Below are 15,233 nucleotides of genomic sequence, written 5' to 3'. Positions count from 1 at the left end.
AATCCAAGCCGTTCTATGATCCTCTAATCTATGATCCTCTAATTCTATGATCACAGCCTCACGCTGAGCACCAAAAGGACTGTTGTGATTTAACCAGCGAGCAGCTCCACAGCATGCAGCTGTTCACTTGATCCCCTTGGCAGTGGGATGGGTGAGAGAACTGAGGGAAAAAAAGGCAAAACCTGTGGATTGAGATAGAGAGAGTTTCATAGGACAAAGAAGAAAGGTAAAATAATAATGACTGTGATGTAAGAATACACTAAACAAGTGATGCACTGTGCAATTCCTCACCACCTACTGACTGATGCCCAGACGACCTCTGAGCAGTGGCAGCTGCCCCTGTCCAGCTCCCCCAGTTGTGTTGCTCAGCTCAATGCCATATGTTATGGGTCATGCCTTTGGCCAGCTGGTGTCAGCTATCCTGTCTCTATCCCCTCCCAGCTCCTTGTGCATGTCCAGCCCTTTGCTGGCAGGGCACTGTGGGAAGCTGAAATGTCCTTGGCTCTGTGCAGCGCTGCTCAGCTACAACTAAAACATACATATGTTATCAACATTATTCTCATCCTAAATCCAAAGCACAAGCTACTGGGAAGAAAATTATCCCAGCCAAAACCAGGACACTCTCATAGACGAGAACGCTCTGTGTTAGCAGGATACCTGTGCGAAACATTACCATGCAACACGTTTACAGCCTGAACTTTTCCTTCTTCTCTCAAAATATCCCATCATTTCACGTCCTCCTCAAATCTTTTTCCAAAGTGATCCCTATCATGTAGCTGCAAGATTTTCACAGCACAGACAGAAAGGCCTGCATGTTGCTCAGCAAGTTTCTGAGCAGAGGTAGAATGTCAAGATTACCATATTAGCATAGATTACCATAGAAAGAGGTATGGTAATGTTCTCTCCTCAGATGGGATGTGTAACATTACCCTACCTCTTCTGTATAAGATAAGAGAGCCTGAAAGCCCCAGTTGTCTCACTGGGAGGACTGTTCTTGCAGTGCTCTGTACCAGACAGCAGTAGCCAAAAACAGTCTGCAGGGCCCTCCCGGATCCTTGTAGGATGGCATCTGGCCATGGAGATGGAAGGAGGAGGGTGAAAATGGTGGTCTTGGATCTGATAGCATGAGACTAAATTCTGGTGGTAAGACTGTTATCCCCTTCCAGCAGGAGAGTCGGACAGAGCTGGACACTGGGGAGCAGCTGTCATGCTAAGGGACAGGTCACAGCAGAGAGCTGCTGAAGATGCTACTGTATGCTCAGCTCTTCAAGCTGTCATCCTTGTGTTGGGACACAGCACCTTCCAGAGCTGTAGAGCTTCCCAGTGGCCCAAGGGGCAGACCAAGATGTCTTTTTGTACTTTCGCTAAGCCTAAAGGCTTCTGAAAGCGTTAAGTCCGCTGCAGCTTAAAGTTTGCTGTCATTCTACCTCACCTCTCCTGCTTGTGCTGCTGGAATGTAACTGCATGGTGCCCTACCAGCTGGCTAGCCCTGCTGAATTTGACCTCTGTGGCTGGATCAATTTTCGGTGGGGTCAGATCCCTGAGCTGCCTCACTGCCCTGTGGCATAAACCTGACCTCTGAGGATGGGTTAGGGGAGACTCTGACAGGCCTAATTTAGATTATTTTAAACTACATCACTGCATTATCTATGCAAAACCTCCCTGTCCAGTTACCATTACCACCAGCTAGAAATAAAGGGCCTTATGAAAAATCCTTGAAGAATTCAGACAGCTTTTCAATAAAAGCCCCTGCAATATGTCAGGGGGAAAAAAAAAAAAAGAGCATACTGAAAAGAAAGACAGGTGGAAGTTAAAACCAGATAAAACTCTGTATGGCCCTTTAGCTGCAAATGTAACTAACAGTTGCAGCAAACTACTGTGGTGAAACATTGGGTTATTCAAGTCCTGAGGGGTTGAATAAAGTCAGCAGGTGGGTACACCTTAGTGAAGGGACTATGAGTTTGATGGCAGGGACATATTATACAGGGATTGGATGAGTACTAAGAGATGGTTAATTTGTGTCTGTGGGCCTTCAAACTGTGAATCTGTGGGGGTAAACAGTAGCATGTGTGACTGTTTTGGCAATGACAGAAGCGGCAGACAGGATTCAGGCACAGAAGGGAGTGTGGTGCAGGCAGTGCACCCCTGTGCATCAGTTCCCAAAGCTGGGGATGGTGAAGGAACATGAAACACATGCAATTTCAAAGTGAAATTCTCTGGTGGGGAAAAGTACGTGATATGTGGGGCAGAGCCCCTGGGCAGCTTCGTGTGCCTGGGGCTGTGCTCCCTAAACAATTTTGCTGTTCCTCTTTGCCTCCCTTTGCTGTGCTTGCCACCTGCAGCTTGAGCATATGGTGATGGATCCCGAGTTTGCTCACAGCTCCCGAAATAGAGTAAATATTATTTTCGGTTTGATTTGCAAATCAACCTTCTCCACCCACCTCTGCCTCCCCCCTCTTCAGTTCTTGTCTTCTCCTACGCCACCGAAATTTCTAACCGTTTGTTCTCCCCCCAGGTTCTGGGAAACTGTATGACTAATTAAGCTGCTCGGGCAAGCTCAGGTGCAAGGCAGAACAAATCAGAGGACGGACTGCTGCCCACTCCCTCCAGTAAGCACATTCCATCTCAGCATGTGCTGCGAGGGAGGGCCTGGGCAGGAGAAACTTCGTGGAAGGGAAAACCCTTGTGTACACATAAACCAGTTCATGAGAAGAAGAGTCTGCAGCCTGCAGATGGCATGTGGCAAAGCTGTGCCCTGGGAAGTGGTGGAGTCACCATCCCTGGAGGTGTTCAAGAAATATGTAGATGAGGCACGTGGTTTAGTGGGCATGGTGGTGTTGGTTGATGATTGCACTAGATGCTCTTGGTGGTCTTTTCCAATCTTAATGACTCTGTGATTTTATAATTCTAAGGGCTGATAGGTGGGGATATCTTGAGTCATTCACAAGAGTCAGTAATAACACTGAGTTTTTGTATCCTCTCAGATCTCAGTGCAGCTTGAGCTTCGAGATCCCTCTTTGCACTTTTTGAAGGGCCCTAGTGGAATTTCTTGCCCCTTGGAGAGGAAGTGCTTCTCAGCTCTTTGCTAAGCTTTCTGGTGGAAGCTGGACAGTCCTATAAGGTAGCCTCTCACCCCTTGGACAGAACCTTCTGGATGCTGCTGTGCTTCTAGGGGCAAGTATAATCTCAGATTTCTGAAAGACTGCAGCTCCCAGAATTAGACCCTGTGGGTCTATACAGGACTTCACTTGTCTATTTTTATTAATGTGTCGAGAGGAAGGATTGCTGCATCACAGTGCAGGAAATCTCAAACACAACTGAGAGAGAAGCTGTTTCTGGAGCTCCAACAGAGGATTTTTCAATAACCCCATATGGGTGGGATGTTCCTGACTATCTCCATGCTCTCAGTATTGCAGACATGCTGTTACTCTGCATGTCAAACAAAAGGGAGAGTTTCTCAAACAGTACATTTGATGCTCAATTACAGAATAGAGCATGGCAGCTCTTACTACCATGTATTAATAACTCTCCTTCACTTCATGGCTTTAACAGTTGCAGCAACCAAGATTTATGGTGACACTCTACCTTCAGCAATGCGACGCGAAAGAAAACTAATCTGATAGTGCCAGGTCACTGAACTGACTTGGAAGTTTTTAAAGCACATTTCTTCCACCAAATTTGTTGCTATGTGATACTGGATTAAAATGAATGAGCTGCACTGTGTTTATAACATTTCTCTACCTCTCTTTTGGTGGTCCCAGACTCTTCTTTTCCTGTTACAGTACCATTCAATGATCTGTTTGGTCCTTCTTCTCCATCCTCCCTTTGGAACAACTCCCGCAGTGTGTCTCAAATGGAAAGTCAGCCCTGCCTAAGTGTTAGACATCATGGCTGTACCCTGGAACAGAGTCAGAACAACCTCAGCAGCCACAGTGCTCATGCAATTGCCCCTGTCCTTAATCTCTTGTCTCGCCAGCGGGGCTGTGTTCCCACATTTTCCATCCACATCATGCAGCAATCCACGACACAGACACAGATGGAGAGCAGAATGCTGGCTTCTACTGGGGATATACGGGCTCAGTCCCCCAGGTATCCATTACTCAAAGGTGCATTTCTCTCTCTGCCTGCGACCTACACAAGTCTGACCTGGCAGGTTTTAAATGGCATGTCAAGATCTGGTCCCTCTGGCCTTTCTGTAGGACCAATGGGCAGCGATTGCCAAGAGCAGGTGTACTGCCAGGAGATTTACACGCACTACACAGAGTGCTGCACCTCCACTGAAGCGTGGTCAACGTCTGCAAAGCAGGACAGGCAGAAAACATCTCAGGTGTTCAATCTCTAAGATATAGTTGAGGTGCCCCTTGGTTTTTTACAAACAGTTCTGTGAAATAGAAACTTCTAAGCAAATAAAGTGTGAACCGTTTAGAAGTAGTATTACAGGTGTTAAAATATCATGTGCTACAAGTTTCTTTGCATTTATTGATATCTAATAAACATTACAAACGATATTTTTTCAATATCATGTAATTGATGTTTGTCTGTGAGGCAACTGTCCAAATAATCAGTTACTGCCATCAGACAGTCACATTTTCTGGCAGAAGTACAGCTGAAACTGTCACTTTACAAGGGGAGACCATTTAACCACCAAGTGCAGCACTTCCTTACTGGTGGTTATGCCTCTGTCATTTCTCCTATTACTCCTTTTCGAGTTCCCCATTTCTATTTCTTGTTTCAGAGGATCTGGAAAAAAAAGCCGTTAAAAGAGGTGTCCTGGATCCTCAAGTTTAGCTCTGTAACTCCACAGACAAACGTGTTATGGATTTTCTTATCTAGCTCCTTCTTGAAACGAGTTGGTTTCATTCTGCCTGCTCTCTGGCGCTATGCTCTGAAGGGATGACTGTCTTATCTGACAGAAGATGCCTTGGATCTTCTTCTTGTGCCAATGTTATCCTTTAATTTAAACAGCTCTCCTCGCTTCCTGTTATTTATGCCAACAGTGTGCTGACAGAGAAAAATAAATAGAAGAAACCTGCCCATATTCCTGCTCAGCTTTTGTTTTTTTTGTCCAAACAGGCCAAGTCTGTTTTTTGTTTGTTGAGACTAGAAGAGCTTTTCAGCTTCCTCGTACAGGGTCAGCTCTTTTCTACGTGCGCTCCGGTTTGAACTCCTCTTTCTTCAGTGTGTAGGACAGTAACGGTACCCTAGATGCGATTTTCTCAGTGCTTGGCAAACAGTGTCCTAGCGCCACCAGAAACATGCCGACCGCCTCAGCGGTGGAACAGTTTTTCTTCCCCCCCCTCCTCTACTGATTACAGTACAAATATCCCAGATCCCTTTCCTCCCCTTTTCGCCGAGCCCGCCCCAACTCCTCCGCCTCGGGCCGGGCGGGGCGGGGAGGGGGAGCCCGTTGGCCGCCTCAGCGCGGGGAGGCGGAGGCGGGGCTGCTGCGCGGCGATAAAGGGCGGGCACGGGGGGCGGGGAGGCGTGCGCGTGAGCGTGAGCGAGGCCGGTGAGGCGGCGGCGCGGTGTGCGCGGCTGTGGCTGAGCTGACCGGTGAGCGGGGCTAGGCGGGCCGGGCGGGTGTGACGTGTCCTGAGGGAGAACGTCGGAGATGGGATGGTTAACGATCTGTTTGGGGAACAGCCGCTCGGAGCCGTGCATGGGTCGCTGCTCGTGGTTATCTAATTGGCTGGCTGCGGTTCCCGGGCGCCTTCTGAAGGAAGCTACGTCTCTCAGCCTTTCGGTTCCTGTTAAAGTTGACGCTGTGGTGTCACGGAGGTGTCTGCCGCAGCTCTGATCTGGGCTCTCTAGGTGTTGCATCCTGCCAGATGCCGTTGCAGGGTGCTATGGTCCCTCATCCTGACAGAAAGGAGTCTCACTTTCACTTTTCCTGCCTGTGACTTGGGCATTGCCTCCAACTGGAACTAAGGTGTGCTTGACGCTGGATAGCAAAAGTAGGTAGGGCTTATCCTGGCTGCTGGATTGCTGTCTTTCCAGTGGATGAGCACCTTCAAGGTGTCTGACCTTGTGATGGAAGACAGTGGTAATGAAACACAAGCACGCAAGCTGCTGGTATTCCACACGTGTTAGTCACTAAGGTCCTGCTGTCATGAACTTAAATCTTGCAGAGCAGGCGGCACATGAGTGATTTAAGGGTGAGATTTTTCATCAGCTGGCAGCCCAGGAATTAAACTCTCCCCTCAATGGAGGAGGAGAAATAGTTGATCTTCCTTCCCAGCAGGTGCTGGCAGAGAGGGCATGTGTGCTGTGCCCCAGCGCAAAGATCCTCAAGCAGAACCAAGTACGCGCGACGGGGTGGAAAGCTCTGCTTGAGTCCTGTCTGGTTGCTTGGTGTGCTGTGTGTGTTGTCTTGGCTGCTAAGGAGCCCACAAACGGAGAGGAGGAGCTTAGACAATTGAAGCTTGAAGTCAGGGGAATCTTGCATTCTCTAGTAATCTGAGGTTCTTAGTGGAACTAGTATTTCTTGGGTGAAAGTGTAAATGTCTCTGAGGGCCACTCCTGTCAGCTGTGATACCTCTGGGATTATGCTCTGTTGGAGCCTCAAGGGTTGAGTTTAAAGAAACTTCTGTTTTATCCTGAACTAGTTATTTTAAGAATCACGGGTTTGTTTGATGCTTACTGAAGGTGATGTGGTACACACAGCAGAAGAGCTTGTAATGCAGCAGCTTGTGCTCAGGGACAGAAATTGCATCCCTGGGGGTTTTGCTACCTTGCTGTGTGTCTGAGATAGGGTTCTTCTCCTCTTAGAGGACATGATGGGTCAAATGATCTGTTCAGAAGTTGAAGCAGGTAGGCAACAAGCAAGGAATAACGACAGCTACTGTTCGTATCTTGCTTAGAAAGTGTTCCATACACTATCCTCATGCATGCTAGGAAAATACATCATTGAGTTTTAAACAGTTCTTGGTAGGCAAGAGTTAAGTAAGCTAAATCTGAATAGCTTGACCTTGGCAGCTGCAAATACAGCTTTCATAAGTGTTTGAGGTGGATGAATGTGGAGCCTCGGTCCCCAGCTGTTAGGGAGCACCTGGCTGTTACAGAAACCTGGAACACTTGAAGAGGGAAGATTGTATTAATACAGTTTGGAGTCACATGACTGTAGAATATACGTAAGTATTCGCATACTTCAAAAGAAGTCATTGAAGCACAAGGGAATGAAGAGGTCAACTGTGACAAGACTCCTTCAAGTGCTCAAGCTTGAACTAGTCAGTGAGGTTCTCAAGTCCTTATTGTAATGTTGACAAGTGTGCCTTAATCCCATGTGAATACATGCCAGCTCTTGTGAACTTGTTTTCCCTCCATAAATGAACAAAAGGATAGGGCAAGTGTGAATATTTCCAAAAAGGTAGCTTCATTGTGTAATGTAACTGAAAAAGAAAAGGCTTGCTTACAGACTGAAGTGCACATTGAAAAAACAATGTTATCTGTCTTTATGGCTGAAATTCTGTCCAGATTTTGATGTTCTATAGGTTTTTGCAGGAGCAAGGTGGACTTTGCTTGTATCTTGTATATCAGAGCTATATGCTGGGTGATTAAGAAAGGAAAATACTTCTATGTGAAGAAGAGTCTTGTCTCACATAATTAGTGCTTTCAGTGGGTTAGATCTCTAAGCTCTAAAACTAGTGCCTAAATGTCTTTTACTGTCATGTTATTTGGAGAGAGATGTTTGAGCTTTAACTATAATGAAGCAAGTTCAGAGTTAAGCACAAAATGCTTCCAAATGTTATGATTGTCACTTGCTTCAGCTGGTACTGCAGATGATCTTGGAAACTTGGATGAAGTTTATGCTTTATTCATTGAGGCTTTCCCTTTGAAACAAACTACTTTTATCCAATTCTTAATGCTATCCCATCAAAAAGGACACTGACCACTAAATTTTGAGCCTATACCCATGGGGCAGTTGAGGGCCACTTCAGGTGGAAGGCTTGCTGATAATTGTTAGTACATAAAGTTATTTCTCTCTAGTTTGTATGTGTAGGCAGAGAGTGGAGCTAGGCAGTGCAAACTGAAAGTCTGACTTATCTTTTGTTTTTTTGTTTTTTTTCCCCACTTCCTTACAGTTTCTTTGGAGAAGAAAAACCTTAACATGGCGAGCAAAGGAAGTAATACAGACTGCATGTCATGCAGTGTGCTGAACTGGGAGCAGGTCAGCCGCCTGCATGAAGTTCTTACAGAGGTGGTTCCAATCCATGGACGGGGTAACTTCCCAACGCTGAAGATAACTCTGAAGGACATAGTTCAGACCGTTCGGAGTAGGCTGAATGAAGCAGGCATTGCAGTACATGATGTCCGTCTGAACGGCTCTGCTGCTGGCCATGTCCTGGTCAAAGATAATGGTCTGGGCTGCAAAGACTTAGATCTCATTTTTCAAGTTTCTCTTCCAAGTGAGGCAGAGTTTCAGTTGGTTCGAGATGTGGTGTTGCGTTCCCTCTTGAATTTCTTACCAGAAGGAGTAAGCAAACTGAAAATCAGTCCAGTAACACTGAAGGAAGCCTACATCCAGAAGCTAGTTAAAGTGTCCACGGAGTCTGATCGTTGGAGTTTGATATCACTTTCCAATAAACATGGCAGGAATGTGGAGCTGAAGTTTGTAGACTGCATAAGACGCCAGTTTGAGTTCAGTGTAGACTCTTTCCAAATCATACTGGATTCCCTGCTGTTTTACTATGACTACTCAGAAAACCCCATGTCAGAGCACTTCCATCCAACTGTGATTGGGGAGAGTATGTACGGAGACTTTGAAGCAGCTTTTGATCACCTCCAGAACAAGCTGATAGCTACCAAAAATCCTGAAGAGATCCGAGGTGGTGGGCTTCTGAAATATAGTAACCTCTTAGTGCGAGACTTCCGGCCCATGGATAAAGATGAGATCAAAACATTAGAGCGCTACATGTGCTCCCGATTCTTCATAGACTTCCCAGACATCCTGGATCAGCAGCGCAAACTAGAGACCTACCTCCAGAACCACTTCTCCAAAGAAGAGAGGAGCAAATATGACTACCTCATGATTCTGCGCAGGGTGGTGAATGAGAGCACTGTGTGTCTCATGGGACATGAGCGAAGACAGACTCTCAACTTGATTTCTCTGCTGGCGCTCAAAGTGCTGGCAGAACAGAACATCATCCCTAACGCCACTACTGTTACCTGTTACTACCAGCCAGCACCTTATGTTAGTGATGTAAACTTCAGCAATTACTATCTTGCAAATCCTCCGGTGCCATATAGCCAGTCCTACCCCACTTGGTTGCCTTGCAATTGATTGCTTCACTTGAGTGCTCTTCAGCAGAGGCTTCTAAAAGCTGAGTGTACATAGACAAGTAATGGACATTTGTAGGTCTTCTAATAAGACTGTTGGACTAATTACTTCCTGGCATGCAGTAGGAATATGCAACCAGGCAACCTGTAAAGAACCTTTTCAGTTTATCTCTACAAATGCCGAGAAGCCTTATTACCTCTTCAATGGGAGAAGAGAACCAGCAACCAAAGATCAGAAGAATAGTTACAGGACTAGGTACTTGTCTTGGAAGTGGCTATTAACTTGTCATCTAAGTGGAGTATTCAGTAAACTGTGTTAGTTAATAGAACTAAGACTGGGAAATATATTGTGCAGAGCAGAAGCTGATTTAAAACCAAAACTTTGTATTGACAAACCTCATTACTTTATACTTCTTCAGTTCAGATTCTGGCCAGCTTTCTGTTGAATTCTTGTGTAAGAGTGGTCTTGTCATGCTTGGGCTGCTTCTACTTTTGGCTGTGTGGAACTGGTAACTGTGTGGAAAATGTCCCTCTTGCAGAGGGCCTAATGGCTGTTTCCTTTAGTGCATGGGCATATGTGGTCCTGCCTCAAGTTCAAGGTTTCTTGGAAGTTGGAGATGGATTAATGAGCCTGTCTCTAAAAGCATGAGTTGCCTAGATTTCTCTGGAGTATGAGAATTTGGAAGTTGGCTTCTCTAAGCATGCAGCAGAACATGATCTAAACTTACTAATATAAAGTCCTTGAAATGAGGAAATAAAGCCTTAAATAGAATTGGAACCACTGCTTGAATAGGATGGGAAGAGTACTATTAAGTAGAGGCTCAAGATAAAGCCTTTTCGACTACATCTTTCTAAACAGCTATTGGCACAGCTGGGAAATAGTGCAGCTCTTACACCAAAGTTTTAAGTTTCTTCCTTGTGGGTCCACAGCAAGCAAAAATCCACTAACTTGTAGGCTGACGTGCACTCCTGTCAGTATGAATTTCTAAAGCACCTCCTTGTTTTTCTTGTACAAATTCAGGCAGGTCCTGCAGGCTTGCCTTTGCCTCCACCTAAGGGTCAAGCCTGTTGGTTTATCATTATCTCTTGGTCATTGTGTAATGTGGTCTTTTGGGAGGTTAAATTCTTGGTCTATTGTGGTCTTAAACTTCACTTGATGAGGTGTATAAACCTTAATCAGAGCTCTCCACAGAGGCTGTATATGGTGAAAGTCTGTCCCTAGTTTCAGAATAACCTCTGAAAGAGTATCTACTTGCTTGGAGGTGTAGGGGGCTGAACTGCACATGCTGAACTTTCTGCTTTGACACTTCTGTGCTTTATAAGGATGGTTCTGTATATAGCAGTACTGGAAACTGGCTGGTAATACCTTGACTGGCAACTTTCACTCAATTGCAATAGTAAAAATTCATACTGTAAATGATTTTGTTTTCTTTGCTTAAACAGAAAAGTAGACTAGAAAGGCAAAAATTAGCTCTGTTTAATGTGTACTGGTGCAATGTTTAAGGATGCTTAATTGCTAACTCTTATGTCTTCTTGCTGCCTCCCTGAGTGTATGAGACCAAAGCGCTGGATCAAACAAATGATTTAAGTGTAGAAAGAAAAGCAGATGAAATAAAACTATATGGTTGTTGTTAGATGTGAAGAACAATAGCAGAGCTGCATTTACTTGGCAGTGGAAGAACTGCCTGTTCTTGGTAGGACCAAAGGCTTCTTGTTATGTTACAAGCTCTCTCACTTTTTTGTAACTAATGCATGAAGGCCACCTTGGTATAGCAGCAAGGCTACTTTTATTTTGTTCAGGCTTCACTTAGCTTGGGAAAGCAGGGAGGGATAGGATTGTGAAAGCAGGCTGCAGCCAGGCATGCTTTATGTTAATATCTTGCACAGTCTTGTAAGCATCTTCAGTAGCAAACCTTTTTTTTATTATTATTAAAGACTCTTGAATAGTCAGAGTTCTTAAGGATGAGTTTACTTTCAAATTTTTCTAGGAATTGTGGCTTGGACTTGATGCAATTTACAGGCAAGGCACTTCTCACCTAGAGTACTGACTATCTGGGAGGCTTTTCTTAAAACTGATGTGATGTTGGTGTTGTCATGTGTGTCAAATGTAATGCAAGCTTACTGATGGGATGAGTAACTCCTGCATGCGGAGCAATACTTGGCCTATTACAGGGTATCACTAGAAGGAAGTCCTTTTGTTTAAGAACTTGTAATTGCTTTCATCCCTTAAATAGCTTCAGTTGACTTTTAAAAAAAGCTATGTCTGTTCCAGAAGTAAACCAAAACCATTGCCTAGAGGGACAAGTTTGATTTGCACATCAGCTTAGACTTGAGTCCTGTGGGATCTCATAGCTGAACTTTAGGAACTGTGTGTACCAGCTCATGCAGAAGAAGTAGTCAATACTCAAGAGGAGTCCTTACAATTTTGAAGCAAATCGTTTTTCCTTGCTAGCCTTTGAATGCCTTGGCTACTGAGTGTCAGGCCAAATGCATCTACTGGGAAAAGAAGTGCTAGAATAAAGCTCTGTGTTCCTACTGAGACAGAGCTGTGGACACCCAACTTCCTGCAATAAATATTTGTGCTCTTGTTGATGTAACTCGTTGCTGAGGCCTCTAAGGAAGCTTTATGTAGAATGCCTGCTCTCTGAACAGCTGACTCCCTTGGTTTAAGCTTTGCAGGACTACTGGGTCTTAAATTGTTCTGGCATATTAAATTACTAATGCTGTTCACCCTGGATGTTAAGTTCTTGAGTAGTTAATAAGCAACTTCAGGCTACAATTTACCTACTGTATTAGCACTAAATAGAAGAAACAACGTTACTGGGACAGTGTTCTGTCTCTTTGCCTTCAAATAATCGTAGTTTGGCAGTTTAGGCAGAGCTGAAATGCTGAATAGATTTGTCAAGGTGCTGCCTGCAGTCTACCCCTTTCTGATTTCAAATTGTTTTGGCAGCCTGATGTCCCAGGTGGCAGCAGCTCAGTCTGGTGTGTGCTAGCTGGTTTGCGATCAGGTTTACAAGGATCCTGCAGCTGGGAGTAATATGAGAATGAGTGCTAAGGTAATGACCCACGGCCAAGTTCAGGCTGCCTGCTTGATTCAGTCTCCCTGTAGTGCTAAGTGCAAACCTCTTGTATGCTTGCTTCTGTATCAAGTAGAAGTTTGAGAGCAGCTGCTAAACTTCAGGCTGTTACCCTAATGCATTCTTTCCAGGCAGTAGCATTATAGCAGAACTGCAGAAATACTGGACTGCAAGACTTGTATCAGCACATCATTCCTGAGGACTAGGCTTCTAGGAAGCTAGACTAGTTTACAATAGCAATTTTCTTCCTGTAGCTTAAACTCTGCAGGGCTAAGCCAGTCTGAAGCTAAGCATCTGTGAAATTTGTCACCAAGTTCCCTTTAACTTACAGTTTATTGGTATTACTTCCTCATTGTAAGAGATTAAATCTTTTTTTTTATTTGATGAAGATGCTACTAAAGAAACCTACTAGTAAAATGTGTTTTAGTCGCTTTCAAGAAATCCCTGTGCTAACCACCATAATTCTGAACAGTGACAAGGTAAAGCATACCTTGTGCTCCCTCAGCTCAAGATGTAAGTTGCTGTGTTTGTCTTCAGCTTGTTCACTGTGCCACTAAGCTGGAGATTGCTTCTGAGTAACCGTTGCTCACAATCTTTTGTTTTAACATGAGTAGTCTGTCTACAGAGCAGAAGGTTTATACCAGGTCTCAATTAGAGCTTTAAGTATTTGAACTATAGATATCCATATTTGTGGACTGAGTTATGGGGTTAAGCATATGGTATGTTTTGTGCCTAGATGTCATGGGATTCTGATAGTTAGAATAACTACTGATTTTTGGTAGTGATCTCTGCTTGTCACTACATGAGAAGTCCAAGTCATTTTCTAAGAGGCTTTCTCCAAACAAGTTACTTCAGTTTTAAACTGCTGGCGTGCTGATAGTGCTTTAATGAGAGGTGTAAAAAAACTAATTGAATTGGGTGCCGTAGTTGTTAGACACAGGAATAAGCAATAAGCCGGTCACTGTTAGTAGCAAATGTGTGATTCGGGCATCGGGAGCCAAATGGATGGTAATACTTCTAGCCTTTGCATCTAAGTCTTGCTCAAACCATTACTGTCAACTGTTAAATATGGTGAACTGTATTTCATATGGGCTATTTAATTTCAGTGGAACTTGTTCCGAGGTGGATTGTTGGGCTATAGTTGTAGAAGCTTTGGGAGTGGTTGGGATGCTCCAGCTTTTCTTCTTCACCAGAAGAGGAGGCCACTCACTGAAGTGTTTGCATTGGGCTTGTCTCTCTTTCTGGTTAGAACTGCACTTTTTGTTGAAATCTAAATTTTTTTTTCCTGTTTATTTTTTTTTAATTTTACTATTAGAAGTCAGCTCTTGGAAAATCTATCTTGTACCTGTTTTGGAAAAGTGACTTTTTTTTCTTTAAGCTGGCAGAACAAGATACTAGAAAGATTTCAATTTGTGATGAGCCCAAATGTGAGATTAGTTACAGTGACTACCTACTGTCCTGCACTGTGGTGTTCACTTGTCACCCTTGGAAACTGGGTTTTGGAGCTTAATGATTCTGAAATACTTGTACAAATAAACTTATGCGAAACACTGTTTGCCTCAAGTTATTTTTTGCATCTAAGTAGTGTTGCCTGCAAGTATTTGTAGAGCTTATTGTCTGTTCACAGTACTGTGAAGGGGTTGGACAGGCCCTCTGGAGACCTTCTAGCTCAACTCCCTGCTAAAGCAGATTCCTTAGAATAGGTGCATGTAAATACACAGTGAGGGGAAGAAATAGTGATGAATTTATACAGTTATGTTTTCCTTCTAGTTCTTCCTCAAGGAAGGAAGACTTTTTATCATAAGTATATTCATCAGTCTTGACCTACTGAAGATTAATCAGTTAAGCGGAATATAATTAATCTTTTAGTTTACAGTGATGGTTTGTAGAGAAGCATTCGGTCATTGTGGGTTGAACAGGTCAATGCTAAATAAGTTAGGGGCATGTGGCAGTCTTGTTGCTCTAGATTCAAAAATAAATGTTCTATAAAAAGCATGCTTGACGTGATGCCTTTGCTCAGACAACCTCTACCCTATTAGTTAAGTAACACTAGAGAAATTCCAGCCTCCAGGAGCTTGTAATGGCTGTAACTGGAAGCTTCTTCAGAGACTAGCAGGGAGTGCTGTAGTAGTACTATGAAGACAATTATGAAGCTTGTGTAGTTGCAACTTCTTCCCCAGACTTAAATGGAGAACTGATAATCCAACTGTACAAAAGCTGGATGGTGCAGACCATTAGTTTTTCATATGAAACTCTCTTACCTCAGCTCCTCAATTTATCTTGTGATAAAAGTTTCAGGTTGGTTTTTTTTTTTTTGTGGGAGAATACCATCCTTAGGTTTCTAGAATACTGGACTTAAATTTGCAGTCAGATACTGAAACAGCAAGATAATCATACATAAGCAAGTAGCCATATGCACGCTCTCATCTCTGTAAGGTGAGAATTGTAGGAGTAAATATGTAAATTGCTCTTATCTCTTGCTATTGCATGGCTGGTGAAGCTATAGTTCCAAGTGTCCTGCTTGTTTGCTCTGCCAGAACCTAGTGTTATCCATGCTGTGCAAATATATTGGTTTTGTGATGGTGAGGCATTAGAGGACTGGTACTCCAAACTGTTCCACAGTTCTGGAAGGCAAGGAATAATTACACCTGCCTTTTGTGGTAGTGGTTCCCGTCTGAAGTTGGTGTTTAGTATGCCCTTTCAGACAAATCAGATGCTTGTGTAAAAGGCTGTATGCTTGCTTATTTTGAACACTGCCCACTATGCTTTTAGCATATCTAGTGTACTAATACACAAATTATGTGTAGCTGTTACCTTCCCCAGTAAAGTATTTTGCATTTTTTGAGCCATTAGAAAGTGAGATACATTGAAGGATGC

The 15,233-nt window shown here is 43.9% G+C and overlaps 1 protein-coding gene across 2 annotated transcripts; it reads left to right on the top strand.

The window, feature by feature from the left end:
- The first annotated feature begins 5,481 nt into the window (after positions 1–5,481).
- FAM46C (family with sequence similarity 46 member C) lies at positions 5,482–13,907 on the top strand. 2 transcript variants are annotated; one of them, NM_001007972.2, is made up of 2 exons: positions 5,482–5,553; positions 8,082–13,907. In NM_001007972.2, exon 2 carries the CDS (start codon positions 8,108–8,110, stop codon positions 9,278–9,280), a length of 1,173 nt encoding a protein of 390 aa, NP_001007973.1. In that variant the 5' UTR covers positions 5,482–5,553; positions 8,082–8,107; the 3' UTR covers positions 9,281–13,907. The 2 variants fall into 2 exon arrangements, with proteins under 2 accessions (NP_001007973.1, XP_040557080.1); XM_040701146.2 differs by having other exon boundaries at positions 5,482–7,130.
- Positions 13,908–15,233: the final 1,326 nt, after the last annotated feature.

The sequence above is a fragment of the Gallus gallus genome, chromosome 1 (genome assembly GCF_016699485.2).
Source record: "Gallus gallus isolate bGalGal1 chromosome 1, bGalGal1.mat.broiler.GRCg7b, whole genome shotgun sequence".
Taxonomy (NCBI): domain Eukaryota; kingdom Metazoa; phylum Chordata; class Aves; order Galliformes; family Phasianidae; genus Gallus; species Gallus gallus.
The sequence above is the reverse complement of the archived record's forward strand: the minus strand, read 5'-3'. Positions and strand labels throughout refer to the sequence as shown.

Excerpts from the sequence above, each read along its gene's own strand:
- FAM46C (NM_001007972.2), top strand. The coding sequence starts at position 8,108 with ATGGCGAGCAAAGGAAGTAATACAGACTGCATGTCATGCAGTGTGCTG.